The sequence below is a fragment of the Lepeophtheirus salmonis genome, chromosome 5 (assembly GCF_016086655.4).
Source record: "Lepeophtheirus salmonis chromosome 5, UVic_Lsal_1.4, whole genome shotgun sequence".
In the NCBI taxonomy this organism is placed as follows: domain Eukaryota; kingdom Metazoa; phylum Arthropoda; class Copepoda; order Siphonostomatoida; family Caligidae; genus Lepeophtheirus; species Lepeophtheirus salmonis.
In genome coordinates, this window is record NC_052135.2 from 9755647 (window position 1) to 9780988 (window position 25342).

Here is a 25342-nt window from a genome sequence, read left to right on the forward strand (position 1 = left end):
GGACAAGTCCTTATCCCGTCAATTATGTTAACTGCAACAGCTGAAATAACATGATTATTAGCTACATAATTTCAGTTGGTGAAGTTTCATCATAACATCTTCCAAAGAGACAAGATACCTGAAGTTTGAAGTAGGGGGATGGGTGGCTAGAAATAACTATTGTATGTTCTAGCTATCATTAATCATTTTCTTCATTTTATATTCTTCAATCGTAGCTAGGAGTGAAGAAGATAAAAAGATAAAAAGTTAAGGACCAACTCTTCGGTCCTTAGAAAGACTTAGTTTAAAAAAAGGGGTGACCGATTAGTCCTAGTACATGCCCAACATTCATATAAATAGAATATATTGTACATAACGAGATCCTCCTACCTTGATCCTGAAGCAACAATTAATGTAACCTTCGTATCCTGACATTGCTCTATAATTTGTGGAACACGATCAATTGAAATGGAATTGAGGGATGTTCCGCCCCACTTAAGAATTTTGTCTCCAACTTGTATTCCAGCACGTTGAGCAGGTCCACCAGGACATAACCACAGTACACGCGCTACCACTAGTTCATTCTTCCGGGAATTCTGGAATGGGGCTCCAACAACACGAAGACCAAATCCATAGGGATCATGAGGTGTTTGATATAGAGTTATGGTTGCTGTATTTTGCATAGATGGATCTGCAAAGGCAAGTAAGGATACAAATCATTTACAGATATATTTCCAAACAATTTTAAAATGTCTTATGAGAGAGAAAAAAACAATATTTCAAAACTTAGAAAAAAGATTTATTATTTTTGATAATTTTGTGGTGTACTATCCTTTTTAAAAAGTTTACTTTTTATGTCAAAAATGTGTGTTTAAACAAAGTTGAATATTTTTTGTCAATAAAAATTTGAATCTTTTCTTTTGATGTTAATTTAATAATGTACTTTCAAAGGATAAAAAGTTAGTATATTAGATAGCATTAGGTCTTTGAACAAATTATGCATTTTATAATTTTTTGATCAATTAATTATACAAAATGATTAAAATATTGAATTTATTCTAATTAGATTGCTACTTTTTAATACACAAATAAAATATTTCTTAACAAAATATTGATACACCTAGATATGTGTGGATATTTACAGACAAAATTAGTTTGAATAATTCCATATTTACTCCATTTGATAAGAAGATAAACTTTTACATAACATGGCATTTGATAAATTTTCCCTTAAAAAGGAAAAATTAAATTATTGTGAAATTAAATTATACTCTTGATTTTATCAAAAAGAGATAAATTTTTATATTCTTACTTTATTTATGAGAAAAGATGTATATGAATATAGTCTCTAACAAAATTTAGAATAGATTGAAAATCAGACCTTATTTCCTTCAATGTAAGTAAAAGTGATATCAAAATGATCTATCAAATTTTCTACATTATATATGTGTACATAGATATATGTTATGATTTAAAAAAAATGAAACACAGTTTATTATATGTGGAAAATTACCCATGGCAAAATTTCCCATCATTCACTAACAAGATCACAATAGCTCTGCCCAAAACGTTTTTCATGCAATGACAGGGCAACCAAGCAGCTTAAAAACTATACTGCCGCTTCACAAAGCATTGATGCCCCTCTGAATACTTAAAAATGAATCCCAGGCTCATGGGTTGATGAAGACTACGGCGGTGATTTTTACCTACATGGTTTTCTTGACATACTCTTAATCAATCTATTGGCCCGGGGTTAATTTGGAGGATTAAGAAGACGCCAATATGCTTTATGAAGCACTGGTGATGATATTCAACCTGCTTATTGTCATTGCCGTAGCCTTAATCAACTTATGAACCTTGGCTTTATTTTGAAGTAATTTAAGAGCCTAAATGATTGTTGAAGTAGCGGTTTTTTTTACATAATTTGGTGACTTTGACGTAGATTTATTCAACCCTGAGCGGGTTTTATGACAATATATTCTAATTTTTAATTAAATAACTCTAAATTTTTCCAATTTCAATTTTCTCTTGGGTATGCTCAAAAAGATAAATACATTTATTGAACTTTAATAATAACTACAATTAAGGATAGTAAGATCAAAAAATTTGGACTTCCCCTCATAAATATTAAGAACGTGTCGGAATTGGAAATCAAAACCCACCCCTTTAAACAATTTCAATCGTCATTATAGCTTCCAGTCTGTGATGTGATCATCAATCAAGCTTAATCGATTTTTATAAGAATAATAAATCCTTAGTTAGTACCATGTGGCAAAATTAAACTCAATTGGTAAGCTGACATAGGTACTATAATATTAGTGGAGATGATTCATTGTAAAGGACTCTAAAAAATATAAAACCAGACCGATTTTGAGTCCCATATTAAGGCTAAATGCAACATTAATATTTATAAATACTTATACTTATCAATACATAAGCATGCAATTATTTTCTTTACTACAATTGAAAGAATTAAATACAATGTCAGATTACTTCTATAAATTAATTTTTATATCATTGTTTTGACATACCAAGTTTTTTGTTTTAGTATATTTGAGTAAGTATGATAAGTCAAATATACATTTATGCATAAAGAAATTATTGAATTATTGATTCCTATGTATTTACCGGCATTTTTGTTTCCTAAAATAAATTTTTGTGAAATCCTTTTCATACATGATTAATTATTAAGGCCAAAAGAAAACCAAATTTAATTTAAATATCAAAATTAATTATTACCGTTTCTAATGTTATGATCCCCATAGTCGTCAACCACAATTCGGACATGATCTGCTCCACCTTTCGTTATTGAGGATGAATTTTGCCTATGCTTTGATCTTTCTAATGAACAGTATCTTCGTCTAGCCCCTTCATCATGAAGTTCTACGTCAGGCCCTCGTTTTACTTCATGATGGTTCACTCCCAATGCAGCAGAATCCGATCTGTAATGAATAACACAATAATATTTTATTATTATTAGCGTAATAATGATAAATGTTCCTAAGAAAATTACATTTATTCAGCCTACCATAATCATTTTTCCCTTCAATATAATTAAGAATTACATAGAGAAAGGAGTAGAAATTGTAGTACAATTTGTTATAGAATAAATAATATGTATAATAAAAACTTCAGGTTGTTTCACTTAATTGCATATTTTCCCTTTTGGGTTACAATAAAATTACATAATAGGGACCGACCATCAAATAACTATTTTGTTCATCTATTGATATTTAAATAAAGAAATATTATTACACGAAGTAACTAATGGCTCTTTTTAGTAGGTTTTCATAGACGTACCAGGCTACACTATAAGCTGAAATTTAATTTAATTACAGTTTCGTCTAATTTAGTTTTGCCTTCATTCAAAACAATCTTTTTGTTTTGTTTTTGTAATAAAAAAAAACACCTTTTGCTAACGAATACATTTCTTTGGGCATAGCCGACGAAATTAACATAGAACAGATTTCAATTCATGCCTTTATTTTTTATTTAAGACTTGATGCAAGAGAAAAACAAGGATATCGCACAAAATCAAACTAACCACTGTTCTACAAAACAATGAAACGGACATATTTTTGGTGAATTTTTGTCAGTTCTATTACAATATCAAAAATATGGTAATTATTCACCCTTTTGTAAAAATATAGTAGGTATAAATGTTTTATTCTTATATAATTTGGTTGTACATGTCTCCTTCAAGATGATTGACAACCAGAAAAATTAAATGACGTAAAAATGATAACCTTGACCAGCTTAGGCAGCCCCGGCGACCTAGTGCAGATCGAGCATTGACATTGTACTGGTTCTGGCTTAACACTTTTAATTGACATTCGCTGGATGGATGGAGTAGCCTCAGGAAGAAATCACACTTCTAACAAGAGAGTGAACCGGCCCACAATGCCAAAAAAGTGCAGGATATCTTGACCACAACATGTCCTCACTTTTGTTGCCAGATTTTTGGTCTGCAAAGTGCCCTGATCTGAACCCATGCGATTTCTGTCTCTGGTGCAGGGTCGAGAAAGAGGTCTTTGTAAGTATCATTGTCTGTAGAGGACCTGAAGAAGTCCATTAGCTGTACCTGGATCAGCACGAGGCGGCATGGGCCTGTTAAAGCTTCTGACGCCGTGTGACCTTGGCTATTGAGAGAGGTCAATCTCATTATAAATAATCATATGTCAAAAAATGTAACTGTCTAAGAATATAAAAAATATATTTTACCCCTATCTAGTTTGTTCGTTATAAGCCTTGAAAATTTTTTACAATTTCTGTGGACCACCTTGCATAGTGTTAGGGTGCAAATTTTGCGGTAGTATCTACATTAAGAAAAACCCGATTTTTATGAAATTTGAAATAAACACTTAGAATACATTTGTGATATGTTTAAATACCTTATCTAGGCAAATGTTTTATTAACTATGACCTCCCTCACATGAAATAATGGCATCAATATGATCGGCAGCTCTTGACGACGAAGGTCGTGTCCATGGTGCACCACGTTGTTATAATGTCACCTAGGAGATAATTCAAATTTGGATGTGAGGTCCGCCCTATATTTTTCTCAATGACACCACAAACTGCAAACCCTATTAGGTTGAGGTCAAGGATGGAGGAGGCCACATAGTGGCAGCCTAGAACTAAGATATATTGTTGCAGCATAATTTTTAGTAAATCTTCAAGTATGGAGCTGTAATAGACTTCTTGATGTCGTAGCTACTCTGAATAAAGACGCCAAGAGTCTTTGCATCCTTCTCAACACTAACACAGACATAAAGAAGATTGAAGACGTGTTGCCATTTTTGTTGGTGCTCATACATTTTACTCTTACAAACATGGGCTAACAACTCAACAAGATTTCTTTTTTTCAGCTTTTGTTTGGTTGAGTAATGAAACATCTTAATTAAAAGTAATATGAATAAAGTTGTATTTAAAAACAACCTATTTAAATCACATAACCTCTTTATTTTTTTTAGGAGACACCTATTGAGGTTTCAAGATTATAATATTATAATTTTTTTCAAATAAATTGTGTAACATTTCCTCTTAGAACTCTCCATCATACCCTTGTGGTTACTCTCTGTCTTTATTTTCGCATGCTTATACGTAGTTAATTTATACTAAGATGTTATGTCATCAAGAATGAAAGAATAATTTTAACAATTATGGAAGTTAAAAAAAAAAAATCAGATTGCCAACTACAAAACATTTCGCATAGAAGAAAATTTTTAGCATTTACAATTCCAAACATTATTATACAGAGTATTTAATCTGAAAAATTAGTTCATTAAAAAAATGCAAAAAAAACGAACAAAAGAAAAACTGCCATACTTATGATACAAATATATAACACACATAAAACCACATCTGAGTGATTAAATACTATATCTGGTTCTCTGTAAATATATGCAAAGTGTATAAACAATATACATGGTATGCAAAATGTGCATATTTCTATAGGCATTATTGTAAGTAAATATCATAGAACTACCCATTTGTAAAATTATCAAACCCTCATACCTTAATCATGCGAAAAAAAATATTTTGACTATAAAATATTGGTCTGTGATTCTAATATATTTAAGAAAATCTTTATGAATAATAAAATATTGCAATTCATGCTTTTTTTATTACATACATACATCTTAAACTCTTTAAAATAAAAATAAATCTGGACTAAATAATATTTTAATATATATAGTATGGTGTTTCGTCAAAAAAGTGGTCTTTGTTATGAGCAATATTCTTTGTACAAGTCGTGCAGGTAAAACTAGACTACCTTTAAATGCATCCTGATCAATAAGGGAAGAAAGTAAAAAGGTTTGAAATTTTACTTCCAATTTCTAATAGTACCTCTACTCTAGGTCCCCGTAAAAGAGGACTTATAGAACTGGATTTATATAGGAGGAGTTAGAAGGCCAAGTGTGGGGGTCTCAAAATGCCACGTTCTCCTCTTTAAATAAGGTTTTGGTCTTGCAGGCCTTGTAAGAAAGGGACTGAGTCTGGTTAAAACAAATATTTGAGACCATTGGCCTCAGCTTTCATCCAAAGTATCACATGGCCAGACAGGAGTTCACAGAACTAGTCAGCACTCCCCCTCTCCTTTGGTTAAAAAAAGAGAAGGGATCATGATACTGGCCTTAAAATGGGGTTTAAAGAAGTAAATGCCATTAGCTTTCTCTCTGGCCAACCATTTGTCGTTCTGGATTTTTATAATCTATCAGCAGTCCTTGTTTCTCATCCGAAAAAAAAAAATAATCAGCTACTACTGTACTTCAAATTGTTCAACAATTTTCTTTTATGATCAGCCCAGATAGCCTTCATGTTGTCTCAAACGATATGTCTTATGTATAAACGTTATGTCTTCATCCTCTTTTATGTGTGTTTATGCGTCTGGAGTTTTTGCGTGGCTTACATGAAGCTTTTGGTCAAGAGAGTAAATTGGAGTCGCATGAAATGACTTCAAGGAACGTTTCCGGCTTCTGAGGAATATGGGAGTGCATTTTTTATCACTACAGGACTTTTTGCTTTTCCCTTAAGTGTGTGTCCCTCTTCCTTTCAGTGGCTATAAACGTCGGTGATTTTACTCTTTGGATATCTAAACATTATCTAATAAACACTGCCCTGTGTCCCGCGCAAGTACATTCGATGTAAGTGTTCCTCCGAGTCTCCTACATCGTAAATACTTGTTTTTAATTAAAAGTTGCGCAACTAACTTACAACTAAGGCTCAACCTTTCACTTTAAAATTGAAATAGTCGAGTTAATTAATTTCTTATTATTCAGGATGTGGTTAATGAAACACACATGCATTTTTAAATTTTTCTTTTGAAAATAAAGTGTTTTAATCAATATTGTCAAAGAAATTAGATATTGGAAAAAACCCACGAGTTATATAAATATATTTATTATTGGTAAAAAATTGATAAAAATAATGATGACACAGACGTATTTCCCTTTTTTTATCACAACATTTTTTTATAAGAAATTAAAGTGCTTTGTAAAAGTATATATTTACAATAAATAATGTGTAATCCAACAAGCACTTTTCAAATATATCCTTTGTATATTGAATTTTATGAGAACATTATTCCTTTATTTTTAACAAGCAGTTATACATTGAATAATTCATTATTTCTATTTACTTACAAATAAAACAACATGGTATTAAGAACATTATTCTTATAAATTGAAAAAAAAAATATGTCAAAAAATAGATTAATGATAGCCATATGTGTACGTTTCATCATTTTTGTTTTTTTATAGAAATAAATTATTTTCTTTCCATAGAAGAATATTTAAAAGACTAATTAATGCTTTTAAGATGTATTAACCTATGAAGTGATATAATTATGTAAGGTAGCTAGAAAATTTTTGGGAATATAGTTTATCTAACTATGACTCAATTAAGATAATTATATTTTTTTCTATCTAAAAAGACCTTTAGAACCCTTGTTCTCCGCTTCCAAATTAAAATATCCCAAATATGAGTAGGATTTGGATGTCAAAAGAGATTTAAGCTAAGAAGATTTATTTGATATTAAATTCATCCCGAAAAATTAAACAAATATATTTAAATGAACTCATATTGCACTTATATGAACAAAAGTTCACAAAAAATTGAATGAATACGAGTATAACTGCTATTATTTATTATAAAGTCTATGTGGATATTGTACAAAAATAAATCTGGGAAATCTGTTAATACTTTTCTCAATTTATTTTACTTGCTTCTTAAGGGAATCATAATGATATGAAAAAATAACCTTATATGTAGATTATGAAAAATCCCTTGCAAACGCATTTAGTATGAGATTTAAGCAATTTTTCTATCTAAAAAACGATCTCTTATGCTTTTATGAAGAAAATTGATAAAATATCTCCAATTCTGAATAAAGTTCAATATTTGAGAGCCCTTCATCAGAATGAGGATTTTTTCTAATATGAGCAAGAATCAGCCGTCAATTATCCTAAGGAAAGGCTCTAGTCATACCCGTACCGATAAAAAACAAATCCTTTTTTAAGTATTATTTTAAAACTATTACTTTAAAACTAAGAACAATAATTATGATTGATATTTATATAAGTATTTTCTATTCTAGCCCTAATCAATAAAAAGTTTAACATTGAAAAAAAGAAATCTTTACATATTAAGGAATCCTTATACTCGATAAAAATGACCTATTGGAAAAGGTTAAAATTTTTGGCACGTACCATCTCTAGTTTTGAGTAATGTGGGACCTCATTAAATGATTTTAATGTTTTTGTTCTTTATATAATATTAAGTAAAGTACTTCGGACGACGTATAAACAAAAATTAATAAATAAATGTACGAAGGTAGTAAAAATCATACTTAAATTAAAGATAATAACTTTTTTTTCTAGAATGTTTTTATATTAACAAATTACAAGGATGAAGGATTAGCATTGAGGACTGGAATGATTGGGCTTTTGTGTAAGAAGCAGTTATTCTACATAAGTGGTGTAACTTATAATATTATAATTATTTAATAATGTAGACTTATTTGCTTAAGAAATTAATGCTATTTATAGAATTAGTTATGGAATTATCCAATTCGGAGAAAAACAAGGAGTAAAATCAAATATATTTCCTTTGCCAAATTAATGTTTTTAAAAATAACATGAGCTTTCTTTTGATTTTTTATATTAGAAATATTAGTACAAATTGTATTAAAAGAAGATTAAAAAAATATATGTAATTTCATTTTTTTTAAATTTCATAAACTAATCACAGATCTATTACAAGAACTGTTCCACCTATTTTAAAAAAATCTACGATACGAGAAAGTAACATAGTTAAAAATATCTTAATTTGGGCTAAAATTTAAATTAAACTTTTTTTTTATATTATAGAAATCGATATATTAATTGGAAATGTATCTTTGTGTGTGTCTCTGAGATTCATGGACAAACCAAAAAATGTTTTTACAGAAATTTTTCAGGTAGGTTTTTAAGGCTCAAAATTTAATTTATAATTTTTTTTTGTCATTGAATAGATTTCTAAAACGAACTTTTTTAACGAACTAACAACCACTTCATATAAAACAATAAATGAATATCGTAAAATTCTAAGAGTTATTTTTTCTGCATGTTGCCGTGTATTTTTGTATACCCTTTTAAAATAAATCATTAGGTTTAGAGAATAAAAAAAGAAAAGAGAATAACATAAATGATTTTTATCAAAAATTTGAAAGTTGAGCGAACGACAATTCAACGGTGAGTGCTTTAATAATTTTTCTTTTGTATACCTTATTCCCTCCTTTATCAAAAATAGTGTTCAAACATATACCAAAATGTAATTAGAATAATTCTAAAAAAAAATTTGTTTTATATGAAGCAGATAGTCTAGAATTTTTTTTATGTCCCGGGTAACGCCGGTCAAACATAATTTAGTTTTTACAAAATGTATGAGGGAATATAATTTAAAAAAATTATATAATGAATGTCTTAAGGAATTATAAAACTTTTCATTAATTATTATTTTGAATATCATACGTAAAAGAAGTAGATAAATAAACAAAAATTTATTTTAATTTCTTAAGACATTCATGGCAAGATTATTTGAAATTATTTCTTTGTTTCACTTAATACATATTTTACTCAAAAACCCACTGTTAGTCTTTCTTGAATAACTTTAAATCCAATTCATGAGTACATATTTATTAAATAATTTATTTACAAGAAAAATACATTTTTCAAAATACATAGGTAAAGTTTTTGCAATATATTCTACACAGGCATATCAAAATATAATTCGTTTCTTTCCTATGAAATAAACTTATGCTTATCGATAAGTTTATAACATAACTTTTCCCAAATTACTTTTATATCACAATGATTCTTGTTACTAATGTGAAACATTCAATATCGAAATGGTGTACATTTTTTTTTCATGTATAGACTTTGTTTGTTCTTGTTGATCTTGAAAATTATCCGTATGGCTAAACTATAAATATATATATATAGGTGAAACAGGAAGGAAAAATATACATTGCAAATATTTCCTTAACATTTCTTCCTCTTTTATACTTATTTTACTAAAAAAGTTTTATGAGGTAAATTAAATATTTACCTTTAACTTTGTAAAAGAAGAGCTACAACCTTGTTTGGACTTGTTTATATATTTCACTTACTCAAATATTATAAGAAGGAATATATGACCTAAAATATCGTAAAATATGTAAAAACTTAACCATAATAACAGAAGAATTCTACAATAAATTGCAGTAAATAAAGGCTTTTTATATATTAATGATCATTGACCGTAGAGGAAATATTTTTCACAAACTTAAAAAATAATTTATTATGATAGGTTTTATATATACGTTAGAGCAGTTTTAAATTTTTTTACGAGAAAAAAAGTTTTTAAAAAGGTTTTTTTTATAAAATTACCTATTACAAAAAAAAAGGGGAAAAAAGAAAAAACGAACCAGCCTAGTATACACATTTATTTCTTAGTCCTTGTTGTTAAGCTTGTATTTAAGGTATATATAATATACATCAATGGAATCAAGTAGTTTTTGATCATTGATTTTGCTAATATATATGCATATGTGGCCCGTTGACATAAAAGCAAACTAGATGTGTTTGTCTCAAAATAATATATAGTTCCTCTTCGACGAAATATAATAAATTTATATCGATAATTATTCTTCCTTTCTGGGGAGAGAAGATCTAAGTAGAAAGTGTAAGCATGTGTATTTATGCTCATGATTAACGGAGAGGGTTATAAGAGTAAGTCCTTATTACACTCCTTCTAGTAGATTTGAGGATTGAAACGGGGTAAGTTTGAGCTTTCTTACTATGCCGGATCAAAATCTTCCATTGTGTTACAACCATTACATAGGATAGCAAGTATTGATTATAAGTCCTCATGATCTTCTAGCACAGATAGTACTTCACCACTTCTTGGTGAAATATGATCAATATCTTCATACCGGGGCTATTAAATGGTAGGAAGACAAACAGGAGCTTGTTTGTAGGTGTATCATTTTTAAATTTCAAATAAGAATGAGAAAGTTAACTATCGTTGATTCGTGAAATTTATTTTTATGATTGGACTCTTTCATTGCTTCTCTCTTGATATTCAACACATTTAATCATTTTTGCAAGGTCGATCGTGCCATCAAAACCAATGCACTTTATTTCAATAATTTCTCTTTTGATGATTTGGCATAAATTTTCTTGTTCTTTACCTTTTTCTTTATTTTTTTTTGTTTACTGAGGCATTTGAAGGTGCAATTAATTGCAAATTTTCTAAAAAAAGAATTACATTAAGCCGATACAATGGTATCTGACAACCAAAATATATCTGGTTTTATTATATGTTTAGGTTAACTAAATGGTTATGGTTATAGTTCTTGAATTGCCTCTCATATTACTACATATTCATTTATTTGATTTCTTTAGGTCACTAATATATTTTAAACCAAATCTATTTAAAATAAAAATTAATAAGTAATTTTTCATATTGTAATTCAAATATACTTATTATTTCAAGTCCAACCTTTTGTATCACACAGTATTTTAATCAAGTTAAGATTTTCTTAAATCATAAAAGGTAATTTTTATATCTATGTATATATAAGGTGTAAACATATTTTTTAAAAGCGACCTTTCTTTTAATAATATTAGTGCAAAACTAAATGCATAAGATACAAGCAACGAATACTAATTTTTTCTCATACTCATTTTTTTTTACTTTTTATCATTCTTCTTAGACTATTTAAAACATGTTTACATATTTTTCAGGTATTAATGTATGTTGTAAGACTTCATTATAGGAAAATATAACCTTAAAAGTTTGATACACAAGAATTAATGGAGTAAAGCTCCTAACTAAGTTATTTGATTGTTTGGGGAAAAAATCGAAGATGAAATCCGTGCCCTCTTTGGATCGCCTTGTCACAAAATATCTTTGAGCTATTATTTTTTTTCACTGCCAAGTAATATACAGACAGAACAATCAGTCTAAACTCAAAGTTACTGTAGATAAACTTTCAGAGGGGAGGAACAGAGATGCACAATAGTTATGTTTTTAATTAATAATCAAGGACATATTAGCAACCCTGACATCTGTAACACCATTGGACTGAGAATATATTACATATAGGAAACCAAGAAGAAACTGGAAGATTTAAAGAACCACCAGAGTCAGAGACTATTTCGAGTTCGCAGATATAATAGGAGGACAACCGTAAGCTCAAGGATACAGAGTTCATCTAAAAGGGGTTCAATATCACTAAAATTAATATTAGTTAGTCTCGATCAGGTCCTTCGTCTCAAATGGAAAGGAATATTAAGTCACTGACAAGGATAGGATAACCATTTTTTCATTTCATTTACATAGTGTGAAATTTACAAAGGAAGATGAGAACTGCTAAGACGTCGTGACCCAGGACAAGTGGTCCGCCAACAGCCCCGATCTTAATTTGATTTGTTTTTTTGTCTAGAGCAACACGCACTAATAGATGTCCCAACACAAGTAAGTTAAGTCTGGTTGCCACCATCAAAGGGAACTTTACCAGGGACCTCGTCATCAAGGCTTGATCCCGCTTCAGAGGTTATATCGTGGCCAGATCTAGACTGAGAGTAGTTATGCAAGTAAACCTCTAGACACATGATCTACAAATGCCTTCTTTTCTTTTCTTTTTTATGCGTATTTATTAAAAAATATATTTTTTCTGTATATACGAAAGAGGGGGCAGATTTCATATTCTCAAATCCTGTATAACATTTAGCAGGAAATGAGCTTCTTGGTTATAAAGAAATCAATTATTAACGAAAATATCTAATTTGATTTAACAGTGTATATGCAATAAAAAGTTATGTAGTTATTTTTGAAAAGTTGAAAATCCACAAAGCCTTGGAACAAAAAAATAATTAATGAACACTAGCGTAGAGCAAGATAATTTATACTCAGTTTTTGAAAGGTAGTTTATGAATATTTAATCCTTACAAACACTCCTATGCTTCACGCTGTATATGTATGGCTAGCTAAAGTATACTTATCATTAAAAACTTCTATATACTACAATGTTTGTTATCAAATCGTACCATCCCAATTAGAACTTAATAGAGCCATTATTACTTCTTATCGATGTGTGTTAAAAAAATTAATTGTTCCAATTTATCAGCTTTCATACACAGTATTATTGGTTGCAATAATTTAACAAACAAAGACAAAAATGCAATGGATTGCATATTTTCTTTGCATCCATCCCTCTGTACTGAGGTGATGCAAGATATTTTGAAGATCTTGTTAGAAGGGCTTACTGTTGGCAACAAGACTCAGTACCTAGCTGTAAGACCGTAATAAGTTTAGATTGGTACAAGGAAAACCTCATTGATTTCTGGCCCCCAAACTTGTGCCCATCTCACCGCCGAACCTTTTGAGACTTGACTATGGAATATGTGGCTTTGTGGAGAGTAAGTTCTGCAAAGTCATCTACTGCAATGTTGGTTCCATGAAGGCCTTTGTTGAGAAGGAGTGGGATGGATGCTATAGTCGCAGCAAAAGGAGGATATCGTGAGGTATGATTATATAAGAAGTACTCTTGATGCCATGCACATGTTTATTCTTGATGAAGTAGATTTAAAGCTTACTATGAAAAACCGTAAAATATAATTACTCACACTCTACATATACAAAAAAAAAAAACCCTCCTTTATAACGTTTTTATTATAAAAGAAAGGAGAACCACCGATCGGCTATTGTAAAAATTAGAAACTGTGAAAGTAAACTTGCTCATAACAAACACTCTTCTTAATATTTGGCTCACTATATGATAAGGCAATGTTTACTGGTCTGAATAATAATGAATAGATTTTGTAGATTGAGGAAGGAACAAAAAAAGTATTTTAGAATAATGTTCAAAGGGAAAAAGTTTTTTCTTCTAAACGACAAAGAAAAGAAATATAACTTTTATTATTGTTTAAATAAAGTACCATGTTTGACTAATCAACGGGAATATATGAAAATTAATTTTAATTGACAATCAGAAAAAGCTCAATATTTCTTGATCCATTCATCATAAAGAAATGTATCAATTTACTTTGAAATTCAATATTGACGTATTGTCAATGATGATGTATCGAAAAATTCAATCTTGAAAGAATAATATTGGTATCTCATTTTAAGATATAACTGAATATACATAATGTTGTGTTTATATATTAAAAATCTTTAAAAAAAATTTATGAATTATTTAACACAAAATAAATAAAAATCTATTTTGATAAAAAGTCATACTGTAATAAAAATATAACTTACACTGCTGATTCAAACGACGATCTTCTTTCTTCTTTACCACGAATTGCTAAAAGATCTAGTTCCCGAGCGATATCTTGAGAAATTGAGGATGTACTACTCCCAACTGTAACTAAACATATCAAAACATTCAAAAATTATGAATAATATATGCAATACAAATGAATTTCTAGATACCTATATCAAATATATTTTATAGATTTATTTAAAAAAAAATTAGGGAATTGTTTACAAAAAGCAAAAAATGTTCTAAATCTTCAAATTAAAATTTCACATTTTGTAACTTCTTCGGAGTAAAGTTTAAGTAATATATTTTTTTCTTATACCTGCATAAATAAGAAAAAATAAAATATTAAAAATACCAAAATAAGTATTGGTGTTTTGAGACTTTCAGACTTAAAAGAAATAAAATGGCTGAGCGAAATCGGACTACAATTTGGTTGTGGAAGAGGAGGGGCTAGTTAGGAAATATAAGGCAATTACGTCATCTGCAGACCAATATTTGTATGATATTATGGCGCAATATTGGTATTTGGTTTCAACTACAGTTTAGTCATGCGTGGATATTTGGGCGATTTTTTTTTTTTTTTTTTGCTAACTGGAATTTTGACGAATAACATTTTGCCGAACGGACAAAACTGAAAAACTATACGGGACATTTGGCCGAAAAAAGATATCTAATCAGTGGGTGTTCCATTGTAGAAAAATAATTATAAATTATTAATATTCATTAATGCCCATTATGATATTTTCTGATATTATGCTTGTTCGTCAAACCGTGAGTTTTTTTCCAATATGAATATGTCCAATGCTAATTATTTGATAATATAGAAGTGATAGGCACTTTTCCTATTGTATTAACTGTCTTGTTTGTTTATTATTGAATTTATCTAAGATTCCACAAAGGTAAATATTCGTACTACCTTCAAAACACATACTACTGTGTTGTGTTTATATGATGATCATGAAGGAATATAATTAAAAAAAATACAAAAAAAACACAAAAGAATACTAATTAAATTACCCATATGACATGAAAACGTATAATATATGTACAATACTTATTAATATTCGGTCAATTGGCCTTAGGAAAAATTTACATTAGGCAAATTATCCTTCGGCAAAATTTCATTCGGAAGATTGTATTTCTGCAAAAAAGGAAAAAATAGATCAAAGTCCTAGAACCCAATTTCGTATTTTACTATTTTAAATGAATCCGTAGCAACAATTATATCCTCGTATATGTATATATTATTATCAAACAACGTGGAATAATATCATTAAGAAAGTAAATCGTAAATAGAAGTCTGGGAATGTTATTAAAATACAAATTCCAGATGTTTTGTACGTATATTTTTTTTTTTTGGTAACGTCAACTTCAAAATTTTGATGCAATAGTTTTAGAAGTGAGGTCAGTTCTTAAGATAAGATTAAATACTCCATATTATAAAATGGAAGCCAGAAGAACTGGTTTTGGGTTTCTAGTCAACGCCGTTTACACCGATATCGTGTACTTAGTGTGTACCAGATGATTTGTTGAGTTAGGTAAAGCAGTTTTCTGTCGGTATCCCGTTTTTCAGGATTTATCATGAGTTTTATACTGCTGATAACAGGCTCAACTAGATTTTTCTATCACTTAAAAAGAAAACAATTTTCCATTATGTTTTAATTCAGGATGCGTTTACAGTACCAGAGACGAGTGTTATTTTTGTTTTGTTTTTTATATTACTTAGTGTTGGTCGTTTCTGTAGCAATTGTCATTTTCATTCTTAGACTGGCTTCAAAGGTTTTTGAGAAACTTGTGCACTAAGTTTGGTAGGTTGGCCTATTCAAGGGTTGTCTTTAATGTTATTCCCTGCTTCAAGTCGTTTCCCGAGTCTCCAGACAGTCTTAATGGTAACACAGAGGATGTTAATGATGTTGGTGTTACCAAAAAGGACTAAAACAGCTACCTCCTTCTTTTGGCTTCAATTTTCTATTCAACAATATTAAATCTTACCTAAAGAACTAAATCAAAAACTATCGCATTAAAAATTTCTAACTGGATGTTGAGATAAAAAGTCTATACGAAACCTCTAAATTATATATGTTAATAACATTCAAAGACTTTTTGAACACCCGGTAGGTGTTAGTAAATACAAAATATAATGTCTGGGATATAAACACAGCGGGGGCAATGATGGAATTGAAATATACGGTTTTTGCAAAAGTACAGTTTAGTATTACAATATATTTTTAATAAAAGTAGCCTTTAAATACTGCCTAGTCCGTAGCACTAAGAATTTCATGGAGTTCAGTCCGTCCAAAAAATCAATTAAACGTACAGTTCAAGGTTTTTCAGTATTTTAATTGAAAAAAGATACTTTTAAGTACTTCCAGGTGCAGTGTTACTACATTGGTAATTAAAAACACTAGTTCAGAGTTTTTTTGCATTGTAAATTTTATATAATTGTGTCAATAAGAGCTTCTACGACCGTTGTGTAGGGGTTATTTCATAGTTCATTCGGGATTTTTGGATTAATCTGCGGGGTTTTCAAAAGTATATCTGAAAGATTTGGATGTTCTCTTCTTTTCTCCCTCTCTTTTCCTATGGCGTAGAAATATTCTCAGGGTAAGAGCATTGATACGTGTTTACCTTATCTTTGTCGTATCTAAGTCTTCATCTATATTATATCTTTTGCTGCCATATTCAAAGGAAGTATTATAATTATATCTTTTTAGAATTTGCATGCATTTTTTAAATACATAGATTTTTTCTAACCCGTCTCAAGAATGATCATTGTGTTTTATTTCGATACATCGAAATAAAGGTATGAAACAAAATCCCAACGTATACATAATTGCTTAATGAATATAATCTCTTTTTAAAGTCTTTTTACTTAATTTAAATAAATGTAATTTCCTAAGGCATTCAAGGAAAAACTCTAAGTAATTTTTTAGAGGTTAAACGATTTTTTGTGGCATATATTATTTGTGTATATAGCCTTGTCTGTACCTAGAATTATCATATAATGAAATCCACATGATACAAAAACAAATTTTTTATGTCTGTGAACAGCAACTTTTCTCTTGCGAATTTAATTTATCCTCTTATATATATAACATTAAATATAAGTAAATTTATAAACCTTTTTAATGTTTAATAGCGTGTCAAAAACAGGTTTTATTATTAGACTGTTAAATAAAGCTAAAAATAAAATAATGTCGTTTTCTTTTTAGATTAATAAAATAATTGTAGATTTATTTATTTTGGTAAATTTATCTGTCTGATACAAACTACTAACCCTTGTATATATATTCGGTTGGGTAAAAAGGTATTTCATTTACTTTTTTACAATTAAGTATATTTTGTTAATTATTGGTCACATCAGATCATACAATAAGGCGTTGTATGGGTGTTAGTGTACATTACTAAAAACATTTTCGACAGTATTGTGCTTGACTAATTCAGTCGTGAATTATCGTGCGTCAAGAATAGAGGTCTCAAAGGACCAATATTTTACAAATCTCATGAAATGTGAAAAAATCGATTTATTTCTTAAGCAGATTATAACTGACGATGAACAATGGATCACTTGTGTCAATCGCCAGTGACAGAGATCTAGGTTCAAAGCCAAAAAGCAGCCCAGACCGTGACCAAGCCAGAATTAATTGGCCAAGAAGGCAATGATGTGTGTTTGGTGGGATCGGCAGGGAATGATTTAATATAAGTTGTTCCTTAATAGCTATACGCTCATTTCTGTCATTGCCTGTGAACAGCTCGACCATTTGAAGCTGGATATCGAATAGAAGCAGCCAACATTGGCGAATAGGAGATGAATCACCAGAAGCTCTAGGAGCTCGGATGGGAAGATGTTATGCACCAACCGTACAGTCCAGACATGCCAACGACTACGGCGCTTGGGGGTATAAATTTGGTCTCAATAAAGACCTGTGAAAATTGTATGTGTTTTTTGCCTAAATGGACAAAGGCTTCGACGAAATGAGAATCATGAAGTAGAACTCTCGTTGGGAACAAGTTATCTAACAGAATGGTTCAAACTTGGCTTAAATTGGAAGATTGTAATACTTTTTTTAATGCATTGAAATAAAGCGAAAAATACGAAACTTATTTTTCCCAGCATATTAAATACTTTCTTAGACCAACCTTTATTTTCTGAATTGTATATATCAATACATACATAGGTGATATTTATGGATGTAGCTGATAAAAATAAGTATACAATATTTTTATCTAGGATACAGACCTATAATCGATGTATGCTTATATACATATACGTAGAGAATTAAACCGAAAATAGTATTTCTGATAAATATATAATCAATATAACAAGGAAAATATATGATAAATGGTGCTATACAATTTTTCTTATACGCCAAGAGAACAATTTAAACAAAGAACTATTTCCCTCTTCTTTTTTAAAACGCAGTAAGGTAAATGGGTTAAAAAGAATCCCAAAAATAAAACTTATTTAAGTACTTGATAAAGAGTTAAACGTTTTTGCTAATTAGTTTTATTTAAATTTGTCTCATTATTTTCTCGTATATATCAATTAAAATACTAAACATACTTTTTTAAATATAAAGCATAAAAAAATATTTGAATTGTTTGAAATTAATCTTAACAACATGAATCTACGGTTTCAAAAAGAAATATTATGTAATTTTTTATGGAAAAAAACTTATTAAATTTCTCTGAAATATTCATTACTGTATCCAAATTTTGGGAATAAAAAAAGGTTTCGTATATTATATAAAATAATAGCTTCAATATTATAATTTTGTAGCTTTTGATCCAAGAAATAGAAAGGAAAAACAAAGGAGCAACTTTTAAGTTAAATAAATAATAAAATTAAATAGATCTGAATTAAAAATTGCTGAATACACGAATAATTCGGTAGTAATTTATTATCTTGATAAATAAATTACTACATATAATCATATTCAATTTTTTAGGAGCAAATTGAAAAATTTCGATGATATATCACAGATTCAAAAGAAAAAAAAATAATTTATGAATATCGGGGCGAATAATATCCCAATTAATTGACAGAGAGTTAAAGAGACCGAATTCAAATGGATTGTATTATAATTTAGTATATTTCAGTAAAAATATATTTAAATAATTTTACTTACATGAAGTATTTTCATCATCATGAAGCCGTGCAACCGACCCAGAGAAGTATGGCATATATCCAATATTAAGGTCTTCACTAGACTCTTCAGAACTTTGTGACCGTTGTAAAGAAGACTTTCTACGTCTCTCTCGTTGTACAGCCTCTTGCCCAATAGTACCTCCACTATGTCGTCGAAAATTTGAAGAAGGAGCACTTAATTCCGACTTTCGAGTACAGTTTTCCCGATTATTATTGGATCCAAGGAGTACACTCGTATCAACTCTCATACTCTTATCAGAAATGGTTCTTCCCAAGACTGGCTTACCCTCTCTATGTGGAAGAGAACCAGTTGCTAAAATTGCTACTGATGATCGTCGCTTCATATGATGATGTGGAGCTAGCTGAGAGTCACTTTGTGCATGAGCCAACATGGATCTAGCGCTTAATGAGGATTTCTTATGTAGAGCTCCTTTCACTTGGCCTTTATCTTCATCGTGGTTAGTTACAACTACACCAGGATTATTATATATTTGTCTTCCACTTGATCTTTGCTGTTGCTGCGGCTGTTGTTGTAATTGTTGCTGAGGGCCTTTGGGATGAACAATTCCTGCTGTTAGTGCAGCAGAAGAGGGACGACGAATCATTTTCGTTGATCCGTCTTTCACCATTAGCTTTGAAGATATTTTTGTGTCGACTTTTCCTTTTTGTGCTGCAGCTGCAGCCACGGCATTAATAGCATCTGCCACAGCATTCCCAGTGCTATGTCGGCGAGCATTATTTACTGGTACTGCAAGGCCACCACCACCACTAGGTCCCTTTTGATTTGGCGCTTCCTCGTCCAATGAAATTGTTTTTGCGGCCTTCACAAATGGTTGAACAGATGTATACTCATCTTGCTTTTTTTTATCCACTTGTTGTTGTTGAGCCTTAAGGTAACTGTTTGTAGGCCCTTTACCCTTTTCTCGATTTGCTCTTCGTCGTATGCATATTGAACAAGTCCAATTACTCTGAAAAAATCATTTAAAACAATTTAAAACTTACGCTTTGGTATATTGGATTTATGGGAAATAATTCAATAAAAATGTAAATTAAAAAGTCGGTCACATTATGGGGAAAACATATTCAAATGGAAGAAGCATTTAATATGGTTCTTTCAGTTTATAGGTAAAGTGAGTTTATTTAAAATTTATGCCAAAAAAACACTATTCATAAATAATGGGAATAAGCTATTGAATTTTTGAATAAACTCTCATAATTATATTTCTTTTCATATCAAATATTTTTTTTGTAAAGAAATACATGGGTATATATCGTATATACAATATTTAATCACCATATTGAAAATATTGGTAAAAAAAAGACATTCATGGGTTATTTTTTTTTTAATGCTGGAGTAAAGTCCTCACTCCTCCTTTTTTTTGTTCAACATTCCTTTATCAGAGAGTATTATTATATTAATATTAACTTTATTATCAATATATCCATTCAAATTTAGTTATCAATAAAGGAGCATTTATGTATTTGTAACTAATTAGATTATGATGTTTATCTTTGAGTTTTTTGGCTCATATCTATAAATACAAATACAGTTATAATTATGTAATGAACTTCAAATTTGCCGAATTGATATTAAAAAAAATAATTGTTTATTGGATTGTAAAATGAGAAGAAAAATAAGAAGAGATTTAAATGAACTGAAAAATTATTTATATTTACGTTTAAAAAAATTGAATAATGAGCAATAATGATAATTTATTCCATTAGGAATATTGATAATGTTCTTCAATCTTTATGAAAATTTTGATAGTATAATTGTGTTGTTAAACAGTTTTAATTATATTAAATAAATTAATTATAATCTACTCTTATTTACAATCATATACATTTTAATATGCGGATCAATGAAGTAAAAACATAAGAATACCCTATACCGTAGCTATCTTGAACACTTTCTATTCCTTTAAAGTAAGTATTCATTGAATCATCTCAATGCACTTAAGAAATATTTTGTGTCAAAAACCATGGAAGAGAGAGGTGGTAGCAAAGGAATTGTGAGGATCCTAAAAGCTCAACGTAAAGATGCTCCTGGAAATCAGTTTCTTTTTAAGAAGAATTTTACTATTCTTTCGCCTAATGAAGTTGTGAATAAATGAGAAATCAATTCTATTTTTCGGAATTATGGATCGATTGTGAACTAAGCTAAAACAAACGTATTCAATAATAAAAGGCTAAAGGGTCTAAGGAATGGAAGCATCGTTTTGTGCTTAGTCCTTAAGTGTGAGTTCCTGAGTGTTCTTCCCGTAAAGGGGTTTAAAACGCAAGTCAGTTATCTTGGTCCGCCTAAAATATGTACAAAATGCTTTATAATTGATTTTTAAGATAGAGGAGTAGATAAAATGATAAAAGTGAATTATCAAATCCTAAAGGAATCGAAAGAGGTCATTTCTCACATGATGTGGGAAATCAAGAACAAAGTCACTTACTAAGGAAGGATGACGAAATCGTAGACTGGACATAGTTTGCAACGGAAAATAGACTAATAATGATGGATGTTAGGAAAATGTGAGGAAAATAATGATTTTGGACAAAGTTTCAGCGTTAAATAAGGTATCTATTGCAGAAATAAGTCAAGGAAAAGCGCCTCACTTTTGGTCGATGAGGAAACAAGTAGTCGTATAACTACACCTATAAAAGGGAATGAAGCCAACAATTATGAACCATTGGAAAATATTTTATTAGATTCAATTTAAAGTTTACAATGAAAAAAAAAGAAGAAAACCCTTATTAATGTAGAACACACTACGAACTCACGTACAAGGTCAGATCAGTTACAAAAAGATCTGCTTCAGATACTACTCTTTAATTAATGTTTGCTAGTTTTTAAATGTTGTTATTCATATAAATATTTTCCTAAATAACTTGATCTGCCGGTTTTACATTGTTAGAAAAAAGATCGCTAATGTGTATAACTGAATTTTTTATAGAAGTGATTTCACATGATATAAAATCAAATCTGGGTAATAATAAGATTTTATCAGTTTAACTTCAAGAGGAAAGGATAGAAAACGCAAACATGCATTGATGAGTCATATATTATCCTTTAATCAAGACATAATTGGTCTTCAAGAAATTTTTGTTGAGGTGTCTACTTCTTGTAATGTTAATTGGACAGTCTGCCACCCCCAAAATATTTAACTCCTTTTTTACGGGCTCTAATTGAAAGAGTTTAACTCTTTTTAGAAATATTTTCAAGGAGTCGTTTTCCTTGAAAAAGTTCCGAAAAAAGTGACTGGCATAAAATAAGCATAATGAAAAATGGATTCTAGGACAAATTGATAAATATATCTGGTCCTAATGAGCGCTCTACTTCCTTCTTTCCAGCCATCATAAACATTAAAAAAAAACCTTCTATTTTTTAACGAGATTTTAACGTCAATTTTGACAATCCGTCCTGAAATTATCCAAATGGAGCCATTTTAAATTATTTAATTATAAGATTTAACCTTATAGACTACAAAAAGAAATTGAACCCTCATCAAAATATTTCTTGGAGAAGAATATACTTGGCTCTAGTCTCCCCTTCACTGTTCTTTCAAATGGAACAGGATTTTTATAGACCTGAACCATCTTCAAACCATTATTTTGTGGAGCTGGAATTCCATGTTTGTCGGAAACAAATACATTTTAGATCCCCCCGTACATTCTAAGTGAAGAAAAATTCAGGGAAGCACTGAAAAGAAGTTTGTCAGCTGGATTCAGCCCCTTTCATTCATCTACCCAAGTAGCGTTTATGCTATTTCACATATAATTCAACGAATTATGTACTTTAGGTTACATAAGGAATCAAAGGGAAATCAATAAAATAAATCAAAAAAAAGTTGATCGTCTTCTTCGGCAATGTTCGTGGTCTATGCAAACTTAGAATACTGACACTATCAACACCTTCAGAGTCTCAGAAATTGTTGAGGCTGATATGGCAGAGAAGGTTATTGTGGCAAATGATCAAATTAAAAGAATAAAGTGTCTTCCAATGAAGGTTTAATTATCAACGACTCTACTATTAAGAAAATCATTTATGATGTAAAAATTCTAATAAGTACAATTGATATCTTCATTCATTTTCACAGAAAATTACAAGAAATTGTACACACTTAATGGTTAAATTTTCCACGGAAACAATCATTCAATGTTTTTCAGATGATTAAATTTTCTCCTATGAACGAATAGTGTCCTACATTACCAAAAAACTCAAAAGTTATAACCACCTAGGCTAGATTGTATTGCTGGGGAAATTTTAACACTTTCTCCAGAGGAAAGGGTACCTTATCTCTTGCACGTCGGTAAAGCTATGGAAAATATTGGTAAAATCCCAAAATCTTCAAATGGAAGAATAACTATCATTCCCAATAATAGTAACGGAATAATTTTAAGAACTGGAGACATATAACGGTTCTTAAAGAAACTTATATGGTTTTATCTGGAATTTTGGGAGAGCAAATGCAGCCTTTCTTAAATTAAAAAATTGTAATAACACAGAAATGATTTTTAAAGGACAGAAGCATTTAAGATATTTTAACAAATATTCAAGCTGTGATTGATTCAGTTAAATCAAGGAACAAGTTTGGGGCTGTCATAGGGATCGACTTCAAAAAAGCTTTTGACTCTATTTCTCATAATTGTATTCTTCATGCTGTGAAGAGGTTCCTTCAAAAGTTTTTGAATCCGGTAAGTGCACTTTTGCACTTAGGGTGAGGAGTGATCAAATCTTATTGAGAAGGAGCTGAGACAAGGTTACTCTTCTTTTCCTCTCATGTTTATAGCCGCCATTGAAAGGCTAGTCCGGTGTATAATAAATAAATATAGTGGATTTGGAGTAAAACTTCCAGACTTAAGTAATATCTTGGATCTATATCCAGACGATGTTGTTTGAAATATAGAAGCTAACTCGGAGGTCCAATTAATCAAGAGGAGATAAGTGCTGTTGAGTTTATTTACCAATTTGTGATATATATCTGGCCTGTAGTTGAACAAATATAAGACATCAATTTTCCCCATAGGATCAGGATCATGGATCACCAATCAAAAGCTCAGTTATAAGTACCTGCAGGGTATAAACAAGTATTAATATTCTGGGCCTAGAGTGGGATACGGTTGAAATTCACATGCATAATTAAGATCCTGCTTGTTCCTAGATTTATCAGAGGTTGAGTAAGTGGAAAGTATTTAATCTTCGGAAGAGGATTGATCTTTATAATATCCAGGTAATACCTTCTATACTTTAAACTACTGCATTTCTAAGGACTGCTGAAAACACCATATTAGAAGAAAAAATGGTTACCAAAATTGTCCTATAAAAGTTATTTGGAAGCTATTGAATGATCCAGAGAACAACTAGGTGGAGTAATTTCTCTTTTGTCAAAAAAAAATCCCTAAAATTAAATTAAATAGATAATTATAAATATGGCAAAATACCCAACCCTGGAATGGATAAGCACAATTACAACAACACATATGTATTCCGGATTAACGATTTGGAACAGATCTCACGAATAGAGGAATCGGTGAAATTTCTCGGGATTGGGCTACTGCACAAAGAATCATCTGTAAATGCAACCCTGTATATCTGAGAGATACATTAATATATATAAACTGGCAAAATTAAGGGCAAGTTTTATTTTGTTGTAAGGTATGGACTTGGCAAACTTGTGGCTTCAACAAAACGGTGCCACTTGTCACACAGCAAAGCAAACTTGGTGAGCGTGTTACTTTGAGAAATAACCCACTGGATTGGCCGCCTCGATTGTGCAATTTAACACTTTTATATAATTTTATTTGGAGTCGCATCCAGTCATTGGTCTAAACTAAAAAGCAGTTTACGTTTGAAGAACGTAGAAAAAATATCAAATGCAATATTTATTGGAAAAAGTAGTATAAAATTGGGTTCAGTAATTACACTTTTG

At 30.0% G+C, this 25342-nt stretch overlaps 1 protein-coding gene across 6 annotated transcripts in view; it reads right to left on the reverse strand.

The window, feature by feature from the left end:
* Window positions 1-25342, reverse strand: part of LOC121118611 (uncharacterized) — a 239474-nt gene that overhangs the window by 68796 nt on the left and 145336 nt on the right. For all 6 annotated transcript variants that reach the window (XM_040713189.2, XM_040713187.2, XM_071888223.1 and 3 more), the window contains exons 6-9: window positions 19402-20389; window positions 14269-14377; window positions 2719-2921; window positions 370-670 (exon numbers count right to left, since the gene is read on the reverse strand). In XM_040713189.2, the coding sequence (XP_040569123.1) occupies window positions 370-670; window positions 2719-2921; window positions 14269-14377; window positions 19402-20389 (1601 nt within the window). The remainder of the gene's footprint in view (window positions 1-369; window positions 671-2718; window positions 2922-14268; window positions 14378-19401; window positions 20390-25342) is intronic.